The 24,374-nt window shown below is 38.1% G+C and overlaps 1 protein-coding gene across 1 annotated transcript in view; it reads right to left on the bottom strand.

Moving 5' to 3' along the window:
- ME1 (malic enzyme 1) overlaps positions 1 to 24,374 on the bottom strand; it is a 189,315-nt gene that overhangs the window by 75,223 nt on the left and 89,718 nt on the right. The window contains exon 6 of the mRNA XM_075145397.1: positions 7,571 to 7,674. Coding sequence (XP_075001498.1) covers positions 7,571 to 7,674 — 104 coding nt within the window. The remainder of the gene's footprint in view (positions 1 to 7,570; positions 7,675 to 24,374) is intronic.

A 24,374-nucleotide genomic window follows, 5' to 3' on the forward strand; every position in this document is an offset into this window, starting at 1 on the left:
CCCATTCTGGAAACTGAGTCAAGCGAGGTTCTAGGCAAAGCCTAGTAAAAGATGATGCCATGAACAAACGGATAGCTCATATGCAAATAAGACCGGTCTAAAAATCAGATTTTCTATCTTTTCCGTGCTAGATCTTACAACTGTAATAGTATTCATCAGCATAGCTTTATTTTACTTTTGGTTTATTTACAGGTAAAAAAAAAACTCTAATACTTGCAACTGCAAATCTTCCTGAGCTTCCACTGCCAAAGGCTTGAAACTTGGGCATTAGGCAGCACAGTACAGACTTATATCATCTGAGCAGCTAAACAGATTATTTAGCAGCAGAAAATAGCATTACAAGAGATTCAGAAAGACCTTATAATTGCATTACAGCAGATTCAGATCACACATGAAATGGAAAACCTTTTATGACTTGGCCTTCATTCCCATTTTGCCATAGGGTGAACCTTAAGAAACTGAAACGGCTACTGAGGCCTTTTCTGCCTCAAAGTAGAAGAGCACATCCCACTTCTGCATCTTATCTGAAACATTCCCAGCAATGTCCACTGCTGCTGCCATTTTGACTGTCACCTAAACTCAGAGGATGGAACATTTATATTTATTCATTACTGCTCTGGCAAGCTGTCAGCATTTTTCAAGAGTATGCAAAAGAAAGGAAATGATGAATCAGAATAGTTTATATTGCTGTGAGAGCTGAGTGTGGTTTCAGATGACAAAGCATAGGCCCTTCCCTTGCCAAGGCCATTGATGGAAAAGGACTCAGAGCTTCTGCACAGAATATTCGCGTTTGGGAAATGATGAGTGCTTCTCCTGTGACAAGAGAGATGGTCCTATTTTTAGAAGAGATATGTTGTTATTGGCTATTTATACAATAGAAGCAAACAAAAAAATCTTAAACTGATCTCCATTGTGTTAAGCTGTAAAAGTGACAGACCCAGAGATGGAATAGAAACAAAAGCTATTGAGAAGGATGGATAGAACACACCCTACTAGAAAATATATACATTTTCTTAAGTTAGCTGGGGCAACTTAATAAATCAAGCAACACCTGCCATCTGTTTTCACATTCCAGTTAATGAAAGCACAAATGAATTGTAAGGAAAAATGTGAAGATAAATAAACTAGTGTCATGAGTCACACGTTTCTGCAGTTCTAAGTCCAGAGAGAAGAAATGACACAACATTTCATGGTTGATTTTGCTGTTAGAGAAAGCAGGACACAAACCTCTGGCCATATAGATTATGGCAAAACAGAGGACAGGTTTAAACTGAGGTTTTAAAAGAAGGAAGCAGAATTCAGATCTCATGGTGCAGTAGGTGAGAGTGGGCTGGTTTTGTCCAGGAGTATCAAACAACCACTGCCCAATCATTGGATCTTAAGAACCGTACCACCAAATGAACCAGCAGGAAAGGGAGGAAGAAGGGCGCAAGGCACCAAATAACAAAAAGAAAGATTGCTTGCCTACGTTCTTCTTTCTGTGATGTATTGTTTATAAGGATATTAATACTGGGGGTGAATTAATTAACATGCTCCCCCTTACCTAATGGAATATACAGAAGTAGATGCCTTCTACCCAGTCTTCTTTCCTCCATCTCAGAGTCCCCTGGATTTGGCAACTGAAGGAGCAGCAAATGTGCACACAAGCATCCCATCTCAAAAAACATACTACAGCTAAGTTATTTCTCTTTTTCCCCTACATAGGTAGGCAAGGATGATTCCAGGCAGGGTACCCCAGTAGGCACCACAGCCTGCAGAAGATTTCAGGGTTCCTTAACAAACTTCCTAGAGGTGGCATCATCTGTTGAGAATTTAAATGTTGCAAGTGATAATAAGTACAGGTCATCATGGTGAATTACAAAATTCGAAGATTTTCCTCAGGCAAACCATCACAGCTGCTTGAACCAGGATAAAAAATAAACCCTGCTTAGCAAACTGTTTGAGTTTTCCTCTTGCACAACACTCTCCACTATGCAAAGCAATAGTCCCTGTTTTAAAACCACAATGTTTTTGAGTTTGAAGGCCTTTTTTAATAGGCAAAGAACCTAAGGATCCTCCTGAATGGTTTTACCCTGTCAGTGTAAAAGCAAAGTCCACCTGGGAGTCTAGGTGGGCAAGGAAGCCTGAGCCCTGGGACCAGGCAGTTGCAGGAAGAACACAAACCCATCAATGACTGAAAATGAACCTCAGATGAAACCACAGGAAGGAATTGAGGGTAGCTTCAAAGAGCAACTGTAACTGTAGTCAAGGCAGTGTATGGGCTTCTGCCCAAGGACCCACCTTTCTCCTATCTTGCTGTCCACAGTGATCTTCACTAGGAAGGTAATGTTCACTGAACGGTGGAAGAAACAGGTAGTCATAGACTTGAGAAATTGCCTCGAAGGGCCTATGTCCCACTGAGGGACAAAATCTCTAAACAGAAAGATCTTCACTAAGTCTGCCATAGGAGGGAGTTGTTGCAGCAGTATTTCTTCCTGCACACTTTCTGACAGCCTCTTTAACTTGAACAATATGGGAACGTACAGGCATGATACAAGCCTTGGTCTTGCACCACTACAGTGCAGAAGAGGACAGAGGCACCAATGTTCTTGTACTCACAATCTGTGCTTGAACATACTGTCAGAACCATTGTGTGGTCCAATCACTTCCTTAGTGATGCACAGCTATAAGCACCTTTTATGTTGACTTCTTGCCCATATATTCTCTTGCCAAAAGTAAAGGCTGTTTGAATTAATTAAGTTATTCACAAATTGAATTATATTCTAATGTAATCTACTAAGTGAAAACATCTATTACAATATTTGTGTATTTTTATTTTGTGGATATATTACTTTTACAGTTGTTCTCAAAGTTCGATAAACGGTACTTAGCATAAAACACTGTTTTAAAGTTACACATGATGTGAAATGAAACCCTGCTACCATCTGTGAATAATGTAATCAAGCAAATGAGGAATAATGACTACATCATGGTAATTTAGGACAGAACATCCTGAATTACAATTGTCAGCAGCTTGGTTTATAGCTCACAAACTTGAGAAAAGCATAGCATATAAAAAGAGTGGGGAAGGATTTAATTAAAATATGATTACAGAAGAGAACATACATGACACATGATATTACTTTTCAAGGGTCCACCACTATTATTTGCATCTTGAAGTGAAACTGAAAACTCACCATCACACACACACAGAAAGATAATTTGAGTGATACAGGGTTGCCTTTACGCATCATAAATCCATGGGCTTTAGCTTATAACAGAATAATAATTCCGCCCAACTCTTTGGGGTTGCAGTAAGTGGGCAAGGAAGTAACCTAGGGGATTTACACCAGATTCTTCCCATTTTCTAAAAGTTTCCTATCTGTTCACAGACCAGAGGTGCAAGTCAATATTGTCCCTCCCCAGTATACAGTGCCTTCCATTGGGGACGGTCTGCAGTAGAAAGCAAGCTGGTAGGATGCTGTTCTTCCCTACTCCGGCATTTTTTGGAGGGGTTCAAGGTGGAGTTATCTTTACCAGATTTGTGAAAATGTAGTGTCCTTGTCATGGTTTAACCCGGCAGGCAGCCAAACCCTACACAGCCGCTCACTCACTCCCCCCCCGCCCCAGGGGATGGGGAGAGAATCAGAAGGGTAAGAGTGAGAAAACTCGTGGGTTGAGATGAAGACAGTTTAATAGAACAGAAAAGGAAGGAAATAATAATAATAATAATAGTAGTAATAGTAATAGTAATAATAATAATAATAATAACAATAAAACATACAAAATGAGTGATGCACAATGCAATTGCTCACCACCCACTGAGCAATGCCCCAAAAATAGCGATCGCTACTTCCTGGAACATGCCTACCATTCATATACTAAGCGTGACGTCACATGGTGTGGAATACCTGGTTGGCCAGCTGGGCCAGCTGTCCTGGCTATGCTCCCTCCCAGCCTCTTGTGCACCTGGCAGAGCATGGGAAGCTGAAAAGTCCTTGACTATAGACTACTTAGCAACAACTAAAAACATCAGTGTGTTATCAACATTCTTCTCATACTAAATCCAAAACACAGCACTAGGAAGAAATTTAACTCTATCCCAGCCAAAACCAGGACAGTCCTTCAAAATAAGGAAAAAATTTCCAGACCCTTTAAATCTACTTTTTGCATCAGACAAGGAAATTCAAGTCCCTGTTATTAAAAAGGTGCTTTTTTCCTCTCCCTTCATTTCTTGTTCCATCTCCATTCTACATATCTTCCCCTCAAGCGTTTCCATAATCCCTTCGTTGTATATGAATATCTCTTGGCCATTGATATATTTCTCTTTGCATCAGGCAAAGTAGGGAAGAAATAGGAACTGGAATAAAAAGATAGAGTTATTTTCTCTGGTTACACAGGAAGCCTTGGTGGATCAATCCCAGCTACCAGAGTCTTGTTTAGCAATCCCTCCTCTCAGAGTTTCCTCTGCAAACATAGATATTTAAGAACAACTTGTCATTTGGAAAACTTTACTTCTGTAAAACGTATAAAATGTTTTATGACCCATTTCTCCATAGGGCAGAAACTTCACAAATGTTTCTGAATTTCAGTTTGATTTACGTTCTTCAGTAATGAAGATAACTGTCCATTTTTTCTCATGTTATGAAACATTCCTTCCATTTATAATATTTCTGTTTCCCTAAATTACCGCTCCGACACAAAAGGAAGAAACACTTGGCAATGTCCAGAGAAATTATAGCACCTGCCCTCAGAGAGGGCAGCTGCTGGCACTGGTAATAAATAAACAAACAGATAAATGTATACATATGTAAATAAATAAAAGCTGTTCACTGGATTTATGTCAACAGAAATCCAGATACTTTCCATATGCTTCTGCCTTCCCACATCTGGGAAAAATCACATTGTACTAGTTCGATTCTGCCATGATAGCACAATGGATACTGCACCAAAATCTTTTAGTAATGGATGGTTTAAGTTGTAAGATTTTTTTAAAATCCTGACTCTTTCATAAATAATGTTGTTTCATAAGAACTTTTTGGGGGTGAATAGCAGTGGAGGCTGAGAAGAGGAAAGTATTGTAGTTGATGAAACTATACCTTTTTTATGACACACTTTTTTATAAAGCATATATACATTCACTGTATAAAGTAACATTTACTGTATAAAGGAGATGTTTCAACATGAAACACTACAAATGATGCTGCATCAGCTTACAAAAAATCTAGATTTTCAGAATTTAACAATCAATCAAGGTGATTCAGGAAGATTCCCTGGAAGCCAATGAAAAGCCTGTACAAAGTACACTGTCCTGTACAGCTGCCTACTCCTACTCGTTCCTAGGCAGTGCTGCTAAAACCTGGCTCACTAGCATTTGGCTTCTCTGGAGAATTATGAGAGTGAAAAAGATCTAAAATAGGTATTTAATACAGTTTTCCAACTTGAAAATATTTGTCATCACCTTAAAAGCCTGTCTTTAAATTTGGCTTATTATTGGACTCGATGATCTTGGAGGTCTTTTCCAACCATAATGATTCTATGAAAAATACATGACAGCATTGTGCATGTTCATGGTTATGTATGTCTTGGAGATGAATACTCCATGGTACTGAAAACACGACAACAGAGTTCCCCAGAACTTCTCCCATTCTCAAAATTGATTAGACAACGCTAAATAAGAAATCCTCTTCTGGAGTACCATGGCAATAACTAACAATAAATATGACTAACCTAAAATGTAACAGACCAAACATGCATCTAAGATCAGTGAAGCAAATACTCCCTCTGTGAAACAGCCAGCAGAAAGCTAAGAAAAGCGAAAAGAGGAAAAACATAAGAGAAACTTTCACAAGGAAAAGATAACTAGCATTTAACCAAAGTATACAATTACCTAGATCACCACAATGGCTGGCAAGGGAAAGTAATACACAATAAAGCAAATAATAACCTGCATCTTTAACAGTCAGACCCACCACACCAGAATCAGCTGCAAGTGCTGAGTCTGCCAGCAGCATGCTAAACACAAATTTGAATTTAGGAACATATGAAATTATTGAGCAAATGGACTTGATTTTGATTTAACTACATCACTTTTCCCTTCACCTTAGCAAATGAGTATCATAATCAATATACATGTCACACTACAGGCAAAACAATTCACAAGTAAACCACGCAAAGTTTGAATTATAACTTGTAAGTGCTCCACTTAAACATGAAATAAATGACACCGTTGTCAACCATGACAGATTTAGCTGAGAACGAAGTAATCTTTCAGAAGGTCAAGCAAACACAAATTGCTCAAAATTGCTCAAAATTATAGAGTTTTAAAGATGTTTAAGTAAAAAGAGCATGTCAACCAGACCTTCAAACATTATTGAGATAATCTTCTGCTTGACTCTGATGATTTCCTTCAGTATGAAAAACTGTGGTTCTTTTTAAAGAAAGGGTGAGTTAGGGAATGCATTAAGTTGAGAGATTCTCAAAATGTGGTCCACAGACCATAGAGCATTTCTAATGTTCTGAACCTTCTATTAGGAAGGTGAAAACGCATCAATTTTATCTGAAAGGGAATACTCAGAAGAGGAGCAAACACATTACAGGCTAGAGCCAAACCAGCAACTTCCATAGAAAGATTATGAACAAGGGAGTGTCAACCAACTGGGGGTGATGGGGAAGAGTATAGAAATACATAAGGCAGTATGTGCTTCTGACATGGAAATTAATACTACCTGCTTGCCCAAGTTTCTTTTGCACAGGAACCAGGGCAGGAATAACAGAGGTTGTGCACATCCAGGTAACGTACCAACATGGAATCAAAACGCAGATGGGGCACAAGCCAAGACTGAGGAGCTGGAAAGTATTTCCACGTCCCACAGCTCAGTCCCAGCCTTGGGATGCAGATGCAGAAAACACATTCTGCTAAGGATCCCGCTACGTGGGCTATTTTAGGTATACACATTGAATGCAGGGCTAGAAACCCAAATATTTTAACAAAAAAGGAAAATATGAGCAAACATGTTATTTGACATGTGAGAAGAACTATTTTATGCATCATGGTCTAATAATAAATTTAACTACTTTCTGTACAGGAAAAAAGAATCAAAAAAAAGAGCTGACTTGGTATAGGTCCATACCATGACATTTAAAACCAAAACATTGAAAGCTTACTCCTGTCATGGTTTTGGTGGGGGCAGAGGCAGGGGTTGCCAAGTATGATAGCTTCTTTCAGGCTGCTGACATCTCACATACGAAATCACAGAAGCAGAGAAAATTACATAGGCACAGCACGAGGCATAGAAAATTATTAGGCAAATACTTAACCCAAATCTCAAAAAAGAAGTTTGAAAAACTAGTTCACTCATCTCAAGATGAGTTTTACCACTCATGCAGTGAATTCACAAAACTGCAACATTAAAGGCAGTTCATAAAAGTAGTTCAGGCAGTTGTAAACTTATAAAATACTATACTCAGAATAAAAATGATCAGGAACCTAACAAGTCTCTCTTCCTTTCATAAGCTACTGAACTTTATTTCTCCCAAGATGAAGTTCACAGTGGAATTCACCAGTGAATAGCACAGATATATCACATACCTTGAAGTCACAGCTTCCATGAATTCATCAAGAAGATCATCGTAGGCTTGACCTCTGATTCTCTTGTGTCTCAGCCCAATATACAAAGGATCTTTCAGCAATGCCTGTTAAAAAAAAAATGTTTGAACTATTACACGAGCAAGTTACACTAGTACACTCTAAGTTAATAAGAAGGGGACAACAATACAGTGTTTGAGGATTAACCCAAGCATATGAAGTACATATCCGTTTATCCACCTCTATGTAAGACTGAAGAAACGCAACAAAGAGATTAAAGAAACACCCTTTTGTATCAAGGAAAAGGGATACCCTAGTCTCAAAGGAAGTGTATTGTTTCCAAGTGAAAAAGTAAAAGTTTATTCTGGGAAGTCAGATTTCAAAAGTACCTTTTAAAGCTTCAGTACCAGTACTTTTCTCTTTTTGCTTTACATCCTGACAGTGCTCTGACATTTTAAAAAAGCCATTTTCTTTACTTCTATCATCATGTTTCACAAATCTCTCCCAGAGTCCATCATTTCCACTGTGTTGATGCGCTGGTATTCAGAAAATGTGCTGCCTTCTAAAATTCAATGTGCCAAAACATAACCAAGCCTTTGACCTTTTCCTTCCAACCTACTAGAAGGTCTTGTTTTGGTCTCATGTATTTCCAAATTATAACTTACAAATTACTGTGTTCAAAGTGTTTTGCAATCACTTTTGACAATTCACTCCAGCTACAGCAATTCTCCACTCTCAACACTTTCACTGGCTCTCCCAGGAACTCTCATATAAAGACATTCTTTGCTTTATTTTTCACAAGCCTCTGAAAATGAATAAGCTTATTTCTCTGTTGTATCTAGCGTGCAATCCTCCCACACACGCCCAAACAGCTTGCAGAATTGGTCAGGAGCTTGACTAAACATTTTTCCTCCAAAACCAATTTGCAAAACCCACACAGCTGCAGAAAGTTGTACACCAGCTTCAATTAGGAAAACATCGTAAAGAAAAATACAGACCACCTCTCCTTCCAGGAGAGAGCGTTCAATGTACAACACGAAGTAACACGGCTGGAAAGCTTGCTCGGCCTGCTTCAGGCAGGGAATCAGAAATCTGATTTCTGTATTTTAGAAAAGTGCCTAATTCCCTTCACAGCTTTTCTATGTTGTAGAACTGAAGAATCCTTTGGGTCACAAGCCCCAGCTGGAGACTGATTTGAATCAGTAAGAAACTTAAAACCTTTGGTGGTATTCTGCCTCCCCTGGGAGTATCCTGATGCAGACCTACAGATAGAGGTGTTTGGCGCTCTCTCACTTTTCTTTCCACTTCCATAAAAAGTTAAAGATATCAGATTAGAATGTTTAAAAAATCAATACAAAAATTCAGCAGGATTAAAAGCTGATTTTTCTAAAATTGTTGCTAAATTCATCACCATTTCAAAACAAACTCTTTCCAATACATTACTTAGAGACTTTCAGAAGTTGTTAGTTCAACGGTTTGAATTGGAGAACAAGTAAAGATCAAAACTAAAATTACTTGGTAAATGAAAGTGAATTCATTACATTGTAAGCATTTTATTTGTTCCCTTCACCAATTCTATGTAGCGTTCATGTTTAAGTAGGATATTCTTTGGCTGAAATAATTTTATCTGTGTATTTACATTATTCTAGGTATTCTAGCAGCACAATCAAAATCATAATTATGTACCTATTCCAAATACTGCAGGAAAAACTGGCAAGATCTTGATGTCAGGTACCTTCCGAAGTAATTTTCTCTTTTGTACGCTCTTCTTTTTTTTACATAATAATTTTCAATTTTGTAGTCAAGAATTATTTCTGGAATTATTTTTTCATTTCCATTTTGAGTTTGCCTAGTTATTTAAAATGACCTCAAGAAAATCTGACAAATCAAGGATAATTTTATTTCTCTGGGAGATAAATTCACAGGAATTGCAAATGAACTGTTCAGCAATGTGAAATGTTAAGACAAGTTTGGAAAGCCCGTGGGCGTTGCCTCGTGCTTCCCACCAGACTGAGCACGCAAGGAAAGCAGAACTGCCGAGCAGCAGGAGCCTCAGTCAGGAGCATCGCGGTAAGACTCAGAAACACCAGTCCCATTTCTAAAATCCCGTTGCCACACCTTTCCATGCTAGTAGGCTTCTGCTACTCCGTGTCCTGTGCAAGCATACCACATGCTCCACGGTCCAATTCAGAGTAACTTATCCCCTTTCCAACTGCTGTAACTCTTCTTCCTAAATTGATTTGCTCTTTTAACATACTGCCACAAGCTTTTTATTAAACAATGTCTGTTTTCTCATTTTGTAAAACAATGCTCAAAATGAAAAAAAAAAAAATCTTTGGTCCCTTTATTTTTTAAATTCTGAAGACAGGTTTCTGAAACACTTCGCAACCAGACTGAGTCGTGCTGATTCCTTCAAGAAGCCAGCTCAAGTTGGGCAGTGATTCTGTGAAAGTTCAAGAGAAACGGGCATTCACAGTGATGCTGTTTAAAAAGTACTAAACAAGCCATGGGTCTGCCCTGAAACACAGGCTGTTATACTCCTTTTGCCTCTTCTGCGTCTTTCATGTCTGTGAACATTTAAATCTATAGCCAACGCTAAAACTCAGATCTCTGAAATAGCTCCATTTATAAGACCACTACATGAATTTATTCACATATGTTTAATGCCAAAATTTAATGTGGAATATTTAAAAGAATTAATACAATGTTTCTGGGGTATGTTTAAACTTCCAGCCTGGGAAGTCTCGCAAGCAGAGACAATTAATTCAGCGACACATCTCTGATGAAAAGCTTGGCCAGCTATATACCCAGAGTTCAAAATTCCTTTACAGCTCAGTGCATTCTGCTTCACAAACGTTACAGTTCAACAAGAAATAGCCCCAAAAAATTCCTTTATAGTCCTGTTTGGAACAACATATGAAGAAACCCGGGGCGGAGACAAAAGAATGAAACATTCAGCAAGTGAAAAGAACAGTGGTCACATCTGAGCCCCGAGTGGCAAACCATTGTGGAGCCGCTCCCTTTCCAAAAGGGCACTGAAGAATGAATGAGCTGCTTAAGCACATTATCCCCTTATTCAGGTCAACACCATGCAAACCGGGTCCATGGTGGTTGTTTTTTTTAGAAGGTTCACACATCTTGAGAGATTAACATTTGCTATCGACTATTTCATGGCTTTCAAAATAGATTACCGAAAAGAAAGTTCCATCCTACAATCGAGTATGTCAAGCTGACATGATGATTAGGTACTTTTCCTCAATGACTTGGGTTTCTTTTGTTCCTCAGCTTGTTGTCAAAGCTTAAACTTTGTTTTGTTCTTTTGGAAAGCGAATCTCCTTCAAAACATAACTCCACTTTTTTTCAGGCTAGTAGGTTTGTTATGCATATTGAATGACATTGAAAAAGCTGATGCTGGTTTATTTTTAGACACACTTACTCTAAGGCTAAAGAAAAAAGTTCTAAAACATTCAGGTTTAGCAATGTGGTACATTCAAGCTTTAACAGAAATAAGGTTTTACAAGAATAAAGGGCTTAATTGAGGTTCTGGTACTGGAAATATGTAGATCTACTTAGAATTAGCTGTGTAAAATAACAAAGAGTTCTTTGAAGCACCACCTGAGCATATTAAAACTGTAATGACCTTTGGGGTTTTAGGAAAAAGGCAAGCCGTTTATACCATCTTACTTGTGCACACTTATAGTAAAGAGATCAGCAAACCATCAAAGTTCAAGCAAGGCTTGAGCTGTGCACCTGGCTGTAATTTAGCTACAAAAGCCAAACCAGTGAGAAACAGAAAATTGCACACTTCTATATTTCATCAGTTGAGAACAAACATGCTGAAATGTCATCTATTCTCAAACTTGGCACCGAGACGTTTCTTTGGAACAGATACATATCTCAGTGAACAGCTTCATGGAAAATTGGAGGTGAAGACCTGCAAGACGCTGAGCCTTTCCACTCACAAAGATGGCAGCAGAGATCGTCCAGAACCTCTCAGTGCCACCTAGAAAGTGTTTGGTGTACGGTAATGCTTCAGAGCAGCAACTCCCCCCATGCCATTAAAATGTCAAAACCCTCCCGCAGTTCTACAATGGGAAATGATTTATGTTAGAGCCACAGTTATAAAATTAAAGGAGAACTACATTTGTATGGGACATCAGAAGCTTTGGGACAAAGACATGGCACATGCCAGAAATGAAACACATTTCAGAGTATGATTGGTCTAACAGGACACACCGTTACCAAGAAAACCGGGGGAATGCTGCTGCTTTTTAAAGTGTTAATATTTTCTTATATTAATACACTGTGAATTCGTTCTGTAAACAACTTCTTGTCTCAGTTTTCACAGGTTGGGGAAGGGCTGGTGAGCACAGCGCAATTTCTGTTCTCCAGGAAAGTCGGACATTTCAAATGGTTTTTTTTTGGTTCCACAAGATTGAAATTTCACTCGATGTGAAATTTGTTCCAATGAAAGAGCTAGCCAGTCAGAAACAACGTCAACGTTTTGGACTTAACTTCAGCTTCTATCAATAGTAATTACCCAGTAATCAATCTGCGTTCATTTAAATTTTTGGTTTGCAAACACTAACATGCTGAATCACAATTTTATGTCCTGCAAGAACTGCTTACAGCTGCAAAGTGTTTTTTATGGCATTAGGAAGAATGTATAAGATTTCAATTTATATTAGACTAGGAAGCCTTTTTTTCTTTGAATAAGCTTATTTTGAAGTCTGAAATACAGGATGATGCCCTTAAAACGTGTAACAGATTCTGTGTTTCCAAATGCTAACTGAATTTCGGATGTGCTGAATGCTGCAAGTAATACTGATGCTAATTGGGTTTGAGGGTGTAGAATAATTTGCAAAAACAAATTTCATAATCAGAGAGCTAAAGATTTTTTTTAAATTTTGTTTTCTTTGAACTACACTGACCCCATGACGTACTTACTAAGATACTTACTCCTATTTAAAGACTAGACCTTTGCCAACACATTTGCAAACAGCAAGGGGCCTCTTGCACAAGAAAAAAGGGGCTTTATCCTCTCTTTCTCCCCAGAAGAAGGAGACCTCATCTTTGGGAGTCTCAGCTAGCACTTTATCTGGACAACCCCAACAGACAGGTACTGACATACAGAGCACCACCTCTCTTTGCACCTCAGTTTCCTCCAGGGGATCCCCCATGGGAGAGGATGTCACAAAAGATCCCAGAACAGGAGGCCAAAAAATGGGTATCATGATGGGTCATTCTAGGTATAAACAAAGGAGGAAAAACCCCACACATTGGACATGAGTTTAAAAAGTTGAGCCCAACTGTGCTAGACTTGCCAAACCCAAGTGGCTGCCAGTACTTGAGAGACAAAGAGATTGTGTATGCAGACAACAGCTGTACTATAGCTAAGATTTTCCCATCTGTAACCCTAAAAACATCACTGAAAACTGTCCATTGTCTGTCCAGACAAAATTCTAGACCTGTGATAATCAAGAATTTAGAAGATAATACATTCATAATGTTCCTTTGACAACAATCTTAAATACAGTGCTTAAAGGGAACAATTTCTGTGGAAAAAAAAATAGCAGAGAGTATTATGCATTTTTGAGACAGTTCAAAATATAAACATTTATTAATACTCTGATGAAGCAATATCCTAATGTAACAGAGAAGAAGCTACAGTATTTCGAATTCTGTTTAAATTAATCTAAGATTGTGCTAAAAAAAATAGAGAATATGTTCTCTTTCATACACGTGTAGTGATCCTATAGTTTTGCACAGCTACACTAGACGTTTTCAGTTATTTCTTCTTAAAAACAGGCTTGACTTATCCAATCCAACTTGTTCTTTCCTTCCATAGGGTTGTTTATCTGTCAATTTGACCTTTACATCCTTTGCTTGCCTTCTTCTCAGGAAGCTTACTCATTTCTTAACCTGAAGAGGAATTACCCGTTGTAGCTTTGACTGTGCACTGAACCCTGTTGCTTATATTCTAGTTATTTCCCACGCATGCAGACAGCTTTACCCAGCTGAAAAATTGTCAGCTCCAGCAAACTTTAATTTAACAACAAAATAAAAATCACTCTAATGGCTGGAAAGAATGCTTCATGAAGGAATCTCGTAACACGCTATGCAATTACCACAGCCTGTCCCCAGGCAAGAGACTGCACAACGCCAGGCTGTGCCAAGGACATTCTGTGGGCTGCTTCCGGCGCATGCATGTGGCACCGAACAAAGGCCCCAGTGTGGGAGGGCTGCGGGCAGACGGCGGGCTGCGTGCCGAGCGGGCGCCATCCCTCCGGCCCTCACGCACAGCACGCTCCGCCTGCATCCCTCCTTCCCCTGGCATGGGTACCAGACGGGCTCTCCCAGGAAGTCAAACTCGTTCCCTTGCATGAGCATGCAAAGCTAAAGACCATTCAGCCCCCTAAGGGTAACATTTACAAACATACCTAAAACACACAAAATAGCCCAAGCGATCTGAGCCGTCGTTAGCGAGGGAGCACCAAGTACAAAATCCAAAGAGAAAAAGTTGCTGCAGCAAGAGGCAAGATGCACCTGATTTTTCAAGGGGCTGTTGTGCTGTCTGCTCTTCGAGTGACATAATGCGTTGGTGTTTGTGTCCACAAGTCAGTCTGTGGAATCAAGGGATGGGTGAAAAGCTCAAGGGCTGTTGATGGTGAGGGGCGGGTAGCGGTGTTGCCTTCTGGTTTGAGCCTTTTAGCTACATCTGAGTCACTCTTTTAGCTTACCTCCAAAATACTGGAAATTATAAAATACTTGTTAGAAATCGAACATTTATCTCATGATTTTTAGGTGTAATTCAAGATTTCCAAGGACCTGAACCTCACAATACCTGTTACAGCCAGGTGTCCATCAATGATGCATGTGTCTAAGGAAGTTTCCTTCTAGGCTGACTTTTCCATTCCCAACAACCCGAATCCACAGCGACACCTGAATTTCTCTTCTGGATTGGCTCTAAAAATTACACGTAACACACAGTATAGCTAGGCTAACTGTATATTTTTCCTTACTTCATATTGAATACTAAAAATTAATTCTTTTTTAAAGGCAATAATATATCAGACATCACATGAATGGTATCTTTTTCAGAGCAATTAGGCTTTTGTTCCACCTGCTCACCTTTGCGCTATACAGTACAAGAGATTCACACAAAAACGATCAAGCTTTTCCAGCTGTCCTGGTTTTGGCTGGGATAGAGTTAAATTTCTTCCTAGTGCTGTGTTTTGGATTTAGTATGAGAAGAATGTTGATAACACACTGATGTTTTCAGTTGTTGCTAAGTACCCTGTCAAGGGCAGCTTCCACGCTACCAAGCAGAGGCTGGGAGGGAGCACAGCCAGGACAGCTAGCCCAGCCGGCCAACGAGGTATTCCATACCATGTGACGTCATGCTCAGTATATGAAGGGTAGGCGTGATCCAGGAAGTACCGATCGCTACTTGGTTATCGGTCAGCGCGTGTGGTGAGCAATTGCATTGTGCATCACTCATTTTGTATATTCTATCATTATTATTATTATTATTATTTTCCCTTTTCTGTTTTATTAAACTGTCTTTATCCCAACCCACGAGTTTTTCTCACTCTTACCCTTCTGATTGTGTCCCCGTCCCACTGGGGGGGCGGGGGGAGTGAGTGAGCGGCTGCGTGGTATTTGGCCACCTGCCAGGTTAAACCATGACACCAGCAAATTTCCATTGCTATTAAAAAAAATTCTTGCAGTAAAACTAATGGAGAATCTAGCAAAAACTGCTTGTACTCCTTGTTCTTTATGGCAGTTTTAAATTAGGAAAGACCTGGGAGTACAGCTCAACAGTGAAGCATACCCCAGACTACATCTTTGCTGGACAAGAGATAAAGTAAAAAAAAAAAGGTCTTTCCCTGAAATTCAAGTGCCATTGGAACTTTTTTCAGGTAAAACAGCTTATGTTGACTCTTTCCAACCAGCTTAACTTCTAAAAACTATTAGAAGCAAATATCATAGAACTGCCATCACTGAATCTGCAGCACAAGCCATGTGCTGTTCATAAGGAGAAAAGCAGACACCTTCCTCCAGACTGGATTAGACATTGTTTATGAAAGTACTGTAATTGAAGAAAAAATGCCCCTGCCTTCAAAGCGAGGAAGTCAGTTCGTCAATTTTTCATAGTAGAAAAATGAAAAACTGAGAGTTTTTCAATTGTAAACATACAATTGTGCCAACATCTTCTGTTAACTGAATGTTAGCTTCAGAACTAAAATTCATAAAGTCCCTGTTGACAGCATTAGAGTTCTTTTCCTAGTACCATGCTTGTGTACCACCATCACACAGATGCATCAGGTCTGTCTTTTAAATCTACATTTAACTTCTACACCAAGCAGCAGCTATGCCAAGCAAGTCATTACTAAGGCACTTGATTGTTAGGAGGAAGGGGGAGGGGAAACAATTTCTAATCTTGGAATTTCCTTAATTTATACAAAAGAAAGAGTATAGAGTGATCCATTTTCTGTGTGACTTGTGCCAATCTGAAAATAATGGCATGCTTTGTACAAACAGGGCACTGTCACTATGGGTGGAATACAGAGGCAGCTGCATTCCGGGGATGAGCACTAAGTGGCAACAAGCAACAAATCTACAGTAACACACTTCAATAATTTCACTTGTTCTTTGCTGCAAAACTCTTAAAAAATGCTGACTTTACATCTCCCAGCAGATGCCTTTTGTAGGGACAGCCAGAACAAAACCTCCCTGAAATTTTTATTTTATCCTTATTTATTGTTTGAAGGACCCTAGATAAATTTAAGTAAAGCTCACCAGAGGTTTTCTAACTCTTCTTCCTCCTCCTCATCATCATCTGACTACATCCTGTCTTTTTCTCCATAAACAGAAATATGTGTTTGCACGTAAATAGTTACAGGTATTATTTCAATGCATATTTCTGGCTGTGCTACTAAGCTAAAAAACTCTCCCAGTTCCTCAGCTTGACAAACATCTTTCAAAAGAGCTTTATAACTGAAATAAGACCAAAAAAAGAAACTGATCTCTCATGTAACAGGATAAAGTCAAGAGTGGCTGAAGGACACTCTGGGCTGAGGAAGCCCTTAGAAGGAGTCACCAGTCTGGAACATCCAACCAGCCGTGAGAAAACTCCATTCTGGGCAATTGTGACAAGCCCTGAAAAGTGCAGTTTCCCACTAACAGAGCTCAGACAACAGCCTGCTCCTCTCCCTACAAATTTTTCTCTCTTCCTTAGACATAACACATTAGTCCCATTGAATACTGCTTTCTGCCTTTTCCTCTTAGGAGGTTACAAACGATTTTGCAACAAAAGAGCATCATCACAATGTCTAAGGTGGTACTGTGGCACTAATTCAGGCTAGCATGCATCTCATGATCCACTGCCAGAACTGTATCTAGCAGAGTTAGAAAGGAGATCAGAGAGGCCTAATTCATTGTGTATTTTAAGAAAAATAAAATAAACACCAAGATAAATACTCTGCATTATGTTTAACAGTCTCAGAGAACTCTTCTAATGTTAACATCTGTCTGCAGGGATAGGGACAATGCCAATTCCACAAATGCCTGTAATTTGAGTTGGAACTTGGAAGACGGTCAGAACCATGGTTTCAGAGCAACATTTCATCAGACACAATTTTAGGATGCATAACTCTCTTATACAGTAAAACTGAAAACAAATGGTTGTCTGCATGCCAGTGGCATTTCTTGAAAAACTTAATCATTTGCCTATTGAGGAAACAATAGTCCTGAAGAATCCGAAATCATTTAGGCTTCAGCAGATTATGCTGCATATAATCATTACTATTTCAACATACAAATAATAATCAGAAAGCAAAGAAATCTGACAAGTCTCTTGTATTTTATTCATATAATTTTCAGACCACCTAACAAGAAATCCCCCAAAACCCCTGACATCTACTTTCTATAAAAGCTTTTAGTGAATCCCAGAAAAGGTTCTGTACACAACTGAGCTTCAACAGCCCCCATACCGTTAACAACTTCTTCATGAACCCCAGCAGCCACGTGGCTAAAATCTCAATCTGCATGTCCTGCCACACATCAAGAAACATTTAACAATACCCTCCATGCTACATTTTGAAATATAGCTGATGGATAATGGGAACTGGAAGCTATAGAAATAGATTACCACAACCAAACTTTCAAAGTTTATTGCTCTCAAAAAACATGAGGGAGGACGTGCTGGACCCTACTTGAGGGTCCAGCAGTAAGTGCTTATAATAAATCACAGAAGGTGGCCAAACAATAATACTTAAGAAGGGCCAGAATAGTACCTAAAAATAAGTCTAGCCTCACTGAAACATTTTATAGAATTTGGAGGTATTTTTCTTTTTAATTTTTTCCTGCAAAATTACCAGGAGTGTAGCTATCTTAATAAATTATTTTCTTCAGCTTAATCAAGAGAGTATGACAATAGCTGCTTGGTGGTGGTTCAACCACTTTGAATAAATCAAACTTTCCGACACCATTTTTGCGAAGCAACAAGCACACATCACTTCCTTTATTGTCATCCACTTACATTTCCAGATTTTGTTTAGGACAGGCAGCTGAATGCAAGGAGTCATCTCCAGCTTTCGAAACCAGACCAAAAAATGAAAAAAAAAAATCAAACAACAAACCAACAACACCAAAGTGAATCAGAGAAGAGCAAAGGCATACTCTTTTGAAGAGGACATCTGTAAAGTTTTGCTAATAAGTAATAATATTCAGAAGAATGCTATCTTAATAGTTTTCCTTCATCTGGTAAACAACAAAGATAACATAAACTTAAAAAAAAAGTCTTAAAGATCTCACTTTCATTCATCTTTAATATTCTATTAATAAAAAGGATTTTGCTAATACTGTATCAGCTCACACATTTTGACAGCACACAAAGCGTGTCTTGAGTCCATCACGTAGTTAATTGAACAGAATTTTGACATATCAGCAGATATACCATTTACAAAACCGAAAATTTTGTCCTATGTTATCAGTACATCTCATTTCTATATCAATAGTTCTCAGATTTTGTTTTGATTTTTTTTTTCATTCACATGCAACTATAAATCTCCATCACTTGTTGCAGCCTCTTCTCAGTTCTATTAAACTTATGTCTATTTATTTCATTTACTTCCATAAGCTACTCCCACATGGTCCTTCACCAAAACATCTTTGACCCTGACATCCCTGCCTCCTGTGCTGACACTTAGCCATTTTCTTTACTAGAGCCAAATGGGTTGGGCTTCTTCCGACATAAACAAGTCACATCAACAATGTCCCTTTGACTGACTGGCAAGTATTAAACAAGTCTGATGATATTATTTTGGTGCTGGCATGTCAGCTGTTGACTATATATTTATCCTGGCACCAGAAGAAAAAAGGGAAAAGTAATTCTGTGCACAAAGTAGACCTGCTAGTGCAAGGCCAACATTTGTAAGAGCACCTTTACAATCAACAGACACTAGGCCAACTTCCGTGGAGGCACAAATGATGCATCTTATCCCACATTTTGTGATAATAGCTATATTTATGTTTCATTCCCTCTCGTCTTCTCCATTGCCTGTCAAACTGCTGAGGAGGCAGATAGCTAGCAGTTACTATTTCAGAAAGAATGGAAGCCAACCAAAACAAACACTATATGTTGCTGTGTTCTGAGTATGAAGAGTTGGAAATGTCTAATGTATCTTGAAATAAAGTCTGCCATCAGTTTGGTCTATGAATATTCATGCATGCTATCCAAAATAAGCATTTCCAGATATTCAATTCTGCCCTCTTTTATAGATCCCCTTGTGCTGAAAAGTGAAGTAAGAAGAAATTAAATGGACTGACAGAACTGCCAGTAACATCGGTATACAGCTCGTTCTTTTTAATGTCAGCTGAAACCGAGACTTAAATCCTGTGTCACCATTTATGTTCTTTCTGCTAAAGCCCTCCCCTCTTCAACTTCTCAGGTGTTAAAAATCATTGCTAATATGCTGTTTGGTAAATGTGAAAATCTGAAGTGCCACCTGGGTTCGTCACATTTTCCATGGTCTAATGAAATAGAATATTTCACAAAAGAAATATTCATAAATAGCACATTTCATAAAAATAAATGAACAGCCTCAGAAAAAGAATGCCATATATTCCTAGCCAAAATGCAAAAGTTTAAAGGATGACAATGGATCAAAAGTAACAGATAATTGCTGAGGTCTTCTCATGCACTAAGCAGTAGAATGGCATTTCTCAAAGATACAAAGAGTTTGTTTAATAAGAAGTTCAAAAACAAGTTTTGGTCTCTGTAGAAGCCTCCTGAGCCACGTAGCAACAACACATCAGATGCAGAGAAAGGCAAGTGAAGTGCAAACTGAGTATGAATTCATGTTATCTGTCTTAAGGACCTATACTGGATATTTCAATATCTAAGCTAGTCTAAGCTTTTTTTACAATCAACAGACAAAAAAAGATAGTTTTAAAATACAATTAATCTGATCAATTTGAGACAGCTACTCTACAAGCAGCAGCGTCTGCTCCTTTTCACAAAATTAGCCTAGGATGATTAGCTTAGGTTCAGATGACTCTCAAGCTCCGCGTCTCTTTCTCGGTCATTCTGAGCTTACCTAGTTGGGTGACGGGGCTCAGAACTAATAATTCAAATACAAGATTATAATTGTCCATTCCATTGAATCTTAAGTATGCGAAAGATAAAAGAGAACAGGCAAAAATATTGCTGCCTGTGTGGGTATACTAGAAAAGTCTAGATTTGGGTTTAGTACACAAGGCAACATAGAAAGGCTGGATCGTTACAAGGAGATTGCAAACACTAACCTCCAGTATTTTATGAAAGTATAAGAGGACTTTAAGCAGAGGCAATATAGGATGATGGTGGATGTAAGTCTGGCACTGAGATATATAATAATGTATTATTTTGTACAACATGCATATTAAAAAGATAATATGAACTTGAAAGTCCCCTTTAATTTAATTGTACTAAAACTATTGGATGAATTTTAAAAATTCCAGTAACCTTTTGTTGTCCAATGACAACAGTAAGCCCCTGGTGAAAAAAATAAGACTTTGCTCTTTGGTTTTTTATTTATTTAAAAAGGACTGTAAGTATTTTTGCTACTGAAAGGAAATGTAGATCACGGTATTTTTTACCCCGGTATTGGAGCAAAAGGAGATCAACATTATAATAGTGGTAAGGTAAACACAGAATGTCTTTCTACTATTATAGTAAAGAACAAAGCCCATTACAAGTCAATGCAACATTAAACAAAATGCTGATAGTGTACATATTATGAAATTGAGAAAAAACATTTAAAGGGAATAAATGTTTAAAACCAAGCCCATTTATATTTGAGTTTTATTGGTAAAACTGCTGGTACTCATAGCTGCTGAGTTATACCTAAGAAAACATAAGAAAAGCATCTAAATTAAAACAAGGGAGGTGATGTAATACATTCCCCTGGGAACACCACGGTAAAGAATAGCAAATGATCTTCTACATTTGCAAGTAAGTCAAAACAGTTAACAGCTCTAAACATGGTGGGAAATGCTGTTCTGCTTTGTACACAATTATTTCATAAAAGGGGTAGGCAATGTTTTGTATCTCAGCTCTTTTAATATATGGTTAGTAGAATGCATCCTTTAGGAAGCACAAGACATTTATACAGAGTCTTCTACAACCAAGGAAATACATAGTAAGGCAGAAGATACAGAAGAAATAGTAATTAAAAAAAGAAAGAATTGCAGAAGACTATGGACAAAATAGAAGACAAACTCAAAGATTGTTCAAAAGGCAGTCTTTAAAAAACTGAAACACACTGGAAACCTCAGTACCTTGGGTAAATTTAGACTCTCAAGATTCCCTCTGGAACCCCACCTCAACAACACGTTGCAGTCATTTCAGGCAAGGGTTTTAGGCCATAAAGGGTAAAAAACCTTCCTAACTAAAGCCGTATGCAGTTTTGAGGATACACCTGAAAGTATAAATTAAGAAATCTATTATTTCAGTATTCAGTAAAAAATTAACGTTTGATTCTTAGATTTTTTAATTGCAGAAGTGAATTATGAAATATAGTGACATCCCCTATTAAAACCAATGAAAATAATTGTGTAAAACACACTATCAGCAAATTACTTTCTGATTTCCTGCAAGAAAACATGATGCAAGAGGTCTCTCTGAATGTTTCTGAACTGTATTTTTAAAGCTACCTAACAGATAACGTTAACTCCTAACATCGGTTTCCTTGGCATTTGCTCAAAGCTGAGGTCCACCTCAGCAGGATTTTGAGCTCTTAGTGGCTCAAGGAGAAAAGCCAACAGTGAAGAATAAGCCATTTTCCTTTCCTACGGCTAAAGACAGCAACTGTTTGGCTAGTAAGCTTTTATGTCCTTTTCTTTTTTATCTTTCTTGCAGTTATTATCTGTTACTCTCCACGAGCATTGCTTGATGCATCTTGTAAGCATGCCTGCACACATCACGTTCGACATATTTGGAAAAAAAAGAGAGTCTGTGAAAATTGATTATAGCTCTCAGAATAAATCCGGACAGAAGGTAAAGCAACATATGGAGAAAAAAAAGCACAGACAAAAGTCAGATGCAGACTGACACATTTAACGAGATTAAAACAGGAAATGTGGTTTCCAAATAAAACACGGTATTCCAAAATACGGAATATTCTGTGCAATAAAGGCCTCTCTATCCAGTTAAAATTTACCATTTCTGTTGATGACAGGGCCCTGTGAAAATTCGGAATTTTCTAACAGCCCAGATATATTAACTCTATGTATGATGTAATGGACATTCACCTCATGCCTACGACAAATGGAAAATTATTCAGGCTGTGAAAATATTAATGAGACAACACCAGCAGTGATAACATATGGCTTACAAAGTACAGCTTGAAATTTTAATACCATGAAGAAAATACAAAGATGATGATACATATAAAAGTCCAAAGAAGACCTGAGGGATGTTAGCATTTGCCAATGACATGCTTCTAATGTGCAAACGTATAAAGCACTAATATCTAGCTAAAACTCCTCAGTAATAATACAAATAATAAAAATAAAATAAAAACACCTCTGTAATAATAAAAATGCCACTCCATTTGTCTATTTAAATATAATATAGGTGTTTTCCTTCAGTTTTTCATTAATTACCTTTCTAGTATGCATACTTCATGACTGCATGATTAACTATGTCCTTCACTGAATATGCCACCTAAAAACTAGTACCCAGAACCTGGAGCATTTTTGGCAGCAATTGAACTTTTAAATTAAAAAGCAGATGCTTCATGATAAATAGTAAATATTTTTTGTCACCATATTACACTCACTTTAAAATAATAGTAGCTTCAATAGCATGTATATAAACCTGTGCAAACGATCCTCTCGTTCTGATAAAATCTAACAATTTTGATCCGTATTTCCTTCTGAGAGTAGACTAGGCTTGTCCAGCTATTGCTTTGGATATACAATAGAACACAGGATCACATACATAACCTTTACTTTTCAATTTATTTCAGGTTTCCCTTGAAGCAAGCTTATTTAATATAATTTCTTCTTGTTGCCTAAAGCCTGTGATTTCATGTACTCTTCCTCATCTGTTTTATTACTTTCTGTGTGCTCTACTGACAATCCATCCTGGCGAGCTTACAAGACTCAATACCTGAGAAATAGAAAGCTAGGAATTTGCAGAACAGACTAATGTAAAATAGTATTTTTGGACAGAAAAAGCAAGCTACAACTTAGTCAAAAGACTGCGTTCGACATGTGTCAATAATAAATCAGCAGCGTACAGCAGAAACATATTCAAATGCTAAATCTAGATTTTTCTTGACACGCCTGAGTTAAAATACTGAGTCAAAAAACCTTTTGAAACTTTCAAGTTGTGAATGTATTACGAGACATATTGTAACTATTCAGTAGGAGAACATTAAAGAGCAAGAAAAGGAAAGCTCTCCAAAAAATTACTGAAAAACATCAGCCATCGAATACCTGTGATCCACTCAAGCACATCACCCAACGGCCCCTGCACTGAGGGGAAATGGTGGGTCTCCTAAGTACCATCCCTTCCCCAGCTCATTCTTTAGGTCTGCAAGTGCAATACGCACACTGGCACAGTTTCAAGTGTTCCTGTTGTTTAAATAAAGCGATGGGCGATGCCATATTTATTTTAGAGGTGGAATCTTCTGAAACACACTGGAAAGATGAATCTAAACCCCAGTTTTAGAAGACGCATCTATAAAAACAGATTGTACTTGTCCATTGCCTCCTCTAACGCATATTCAGTCCACTCCAAATAACTGAGTAGATTTAAAAGGAGGCTACCAATTCCTGCAAATTAAAAAAATGTGATTTTTTTTTTTCTTCTGCACAATGGGCTAGACAGAATTGTAATTCAGAAATGACATTACTTTTCAGTGCTTCTGAACACTGAAAAAAGAAAAGAAAAAATGACTCATGACATTGACTCTAGGAAAAGTAATATTCTACCACAATATTTTCTTGCCAACTGGAAGCGGGAAAGGGGAGGAAAAAAGAATATTCATGTATTTTCTCTTTTGTTCAAGTGCTGGCAGTGTACTACCAGGGAAGGATCTAGCAGCAAGATCTAAGGGGGAAAAAAAATTCCACTTGTAAAATAGAACTTAATTGGTGAAGGAGAGTGCAATTATCTCCTACCAGAATGGCACAGACAGGCAGTAGCCAAATGATAAAAAAAACACAGAAGATTTACTCCATCAATAGTTTTATAAATTTTCATGCCTGGAATCCAGCACCATTGGGCCACAGCATTACTTTTAAGTACCCTCCC

Source organism: Calonectris borealis, chromosome 3, assembly GCF_964195595.1.
Source record: "Calonectris borealis chromosome 3, bCalBor7.hap1.2, whole genome shotgun sequence".
Lineage (NCBI taxonomy): Eukaryota > Metazoa > Chordata > Aves > Procellariiformes > Procellariidae > Calonectris > Calonectris borealis.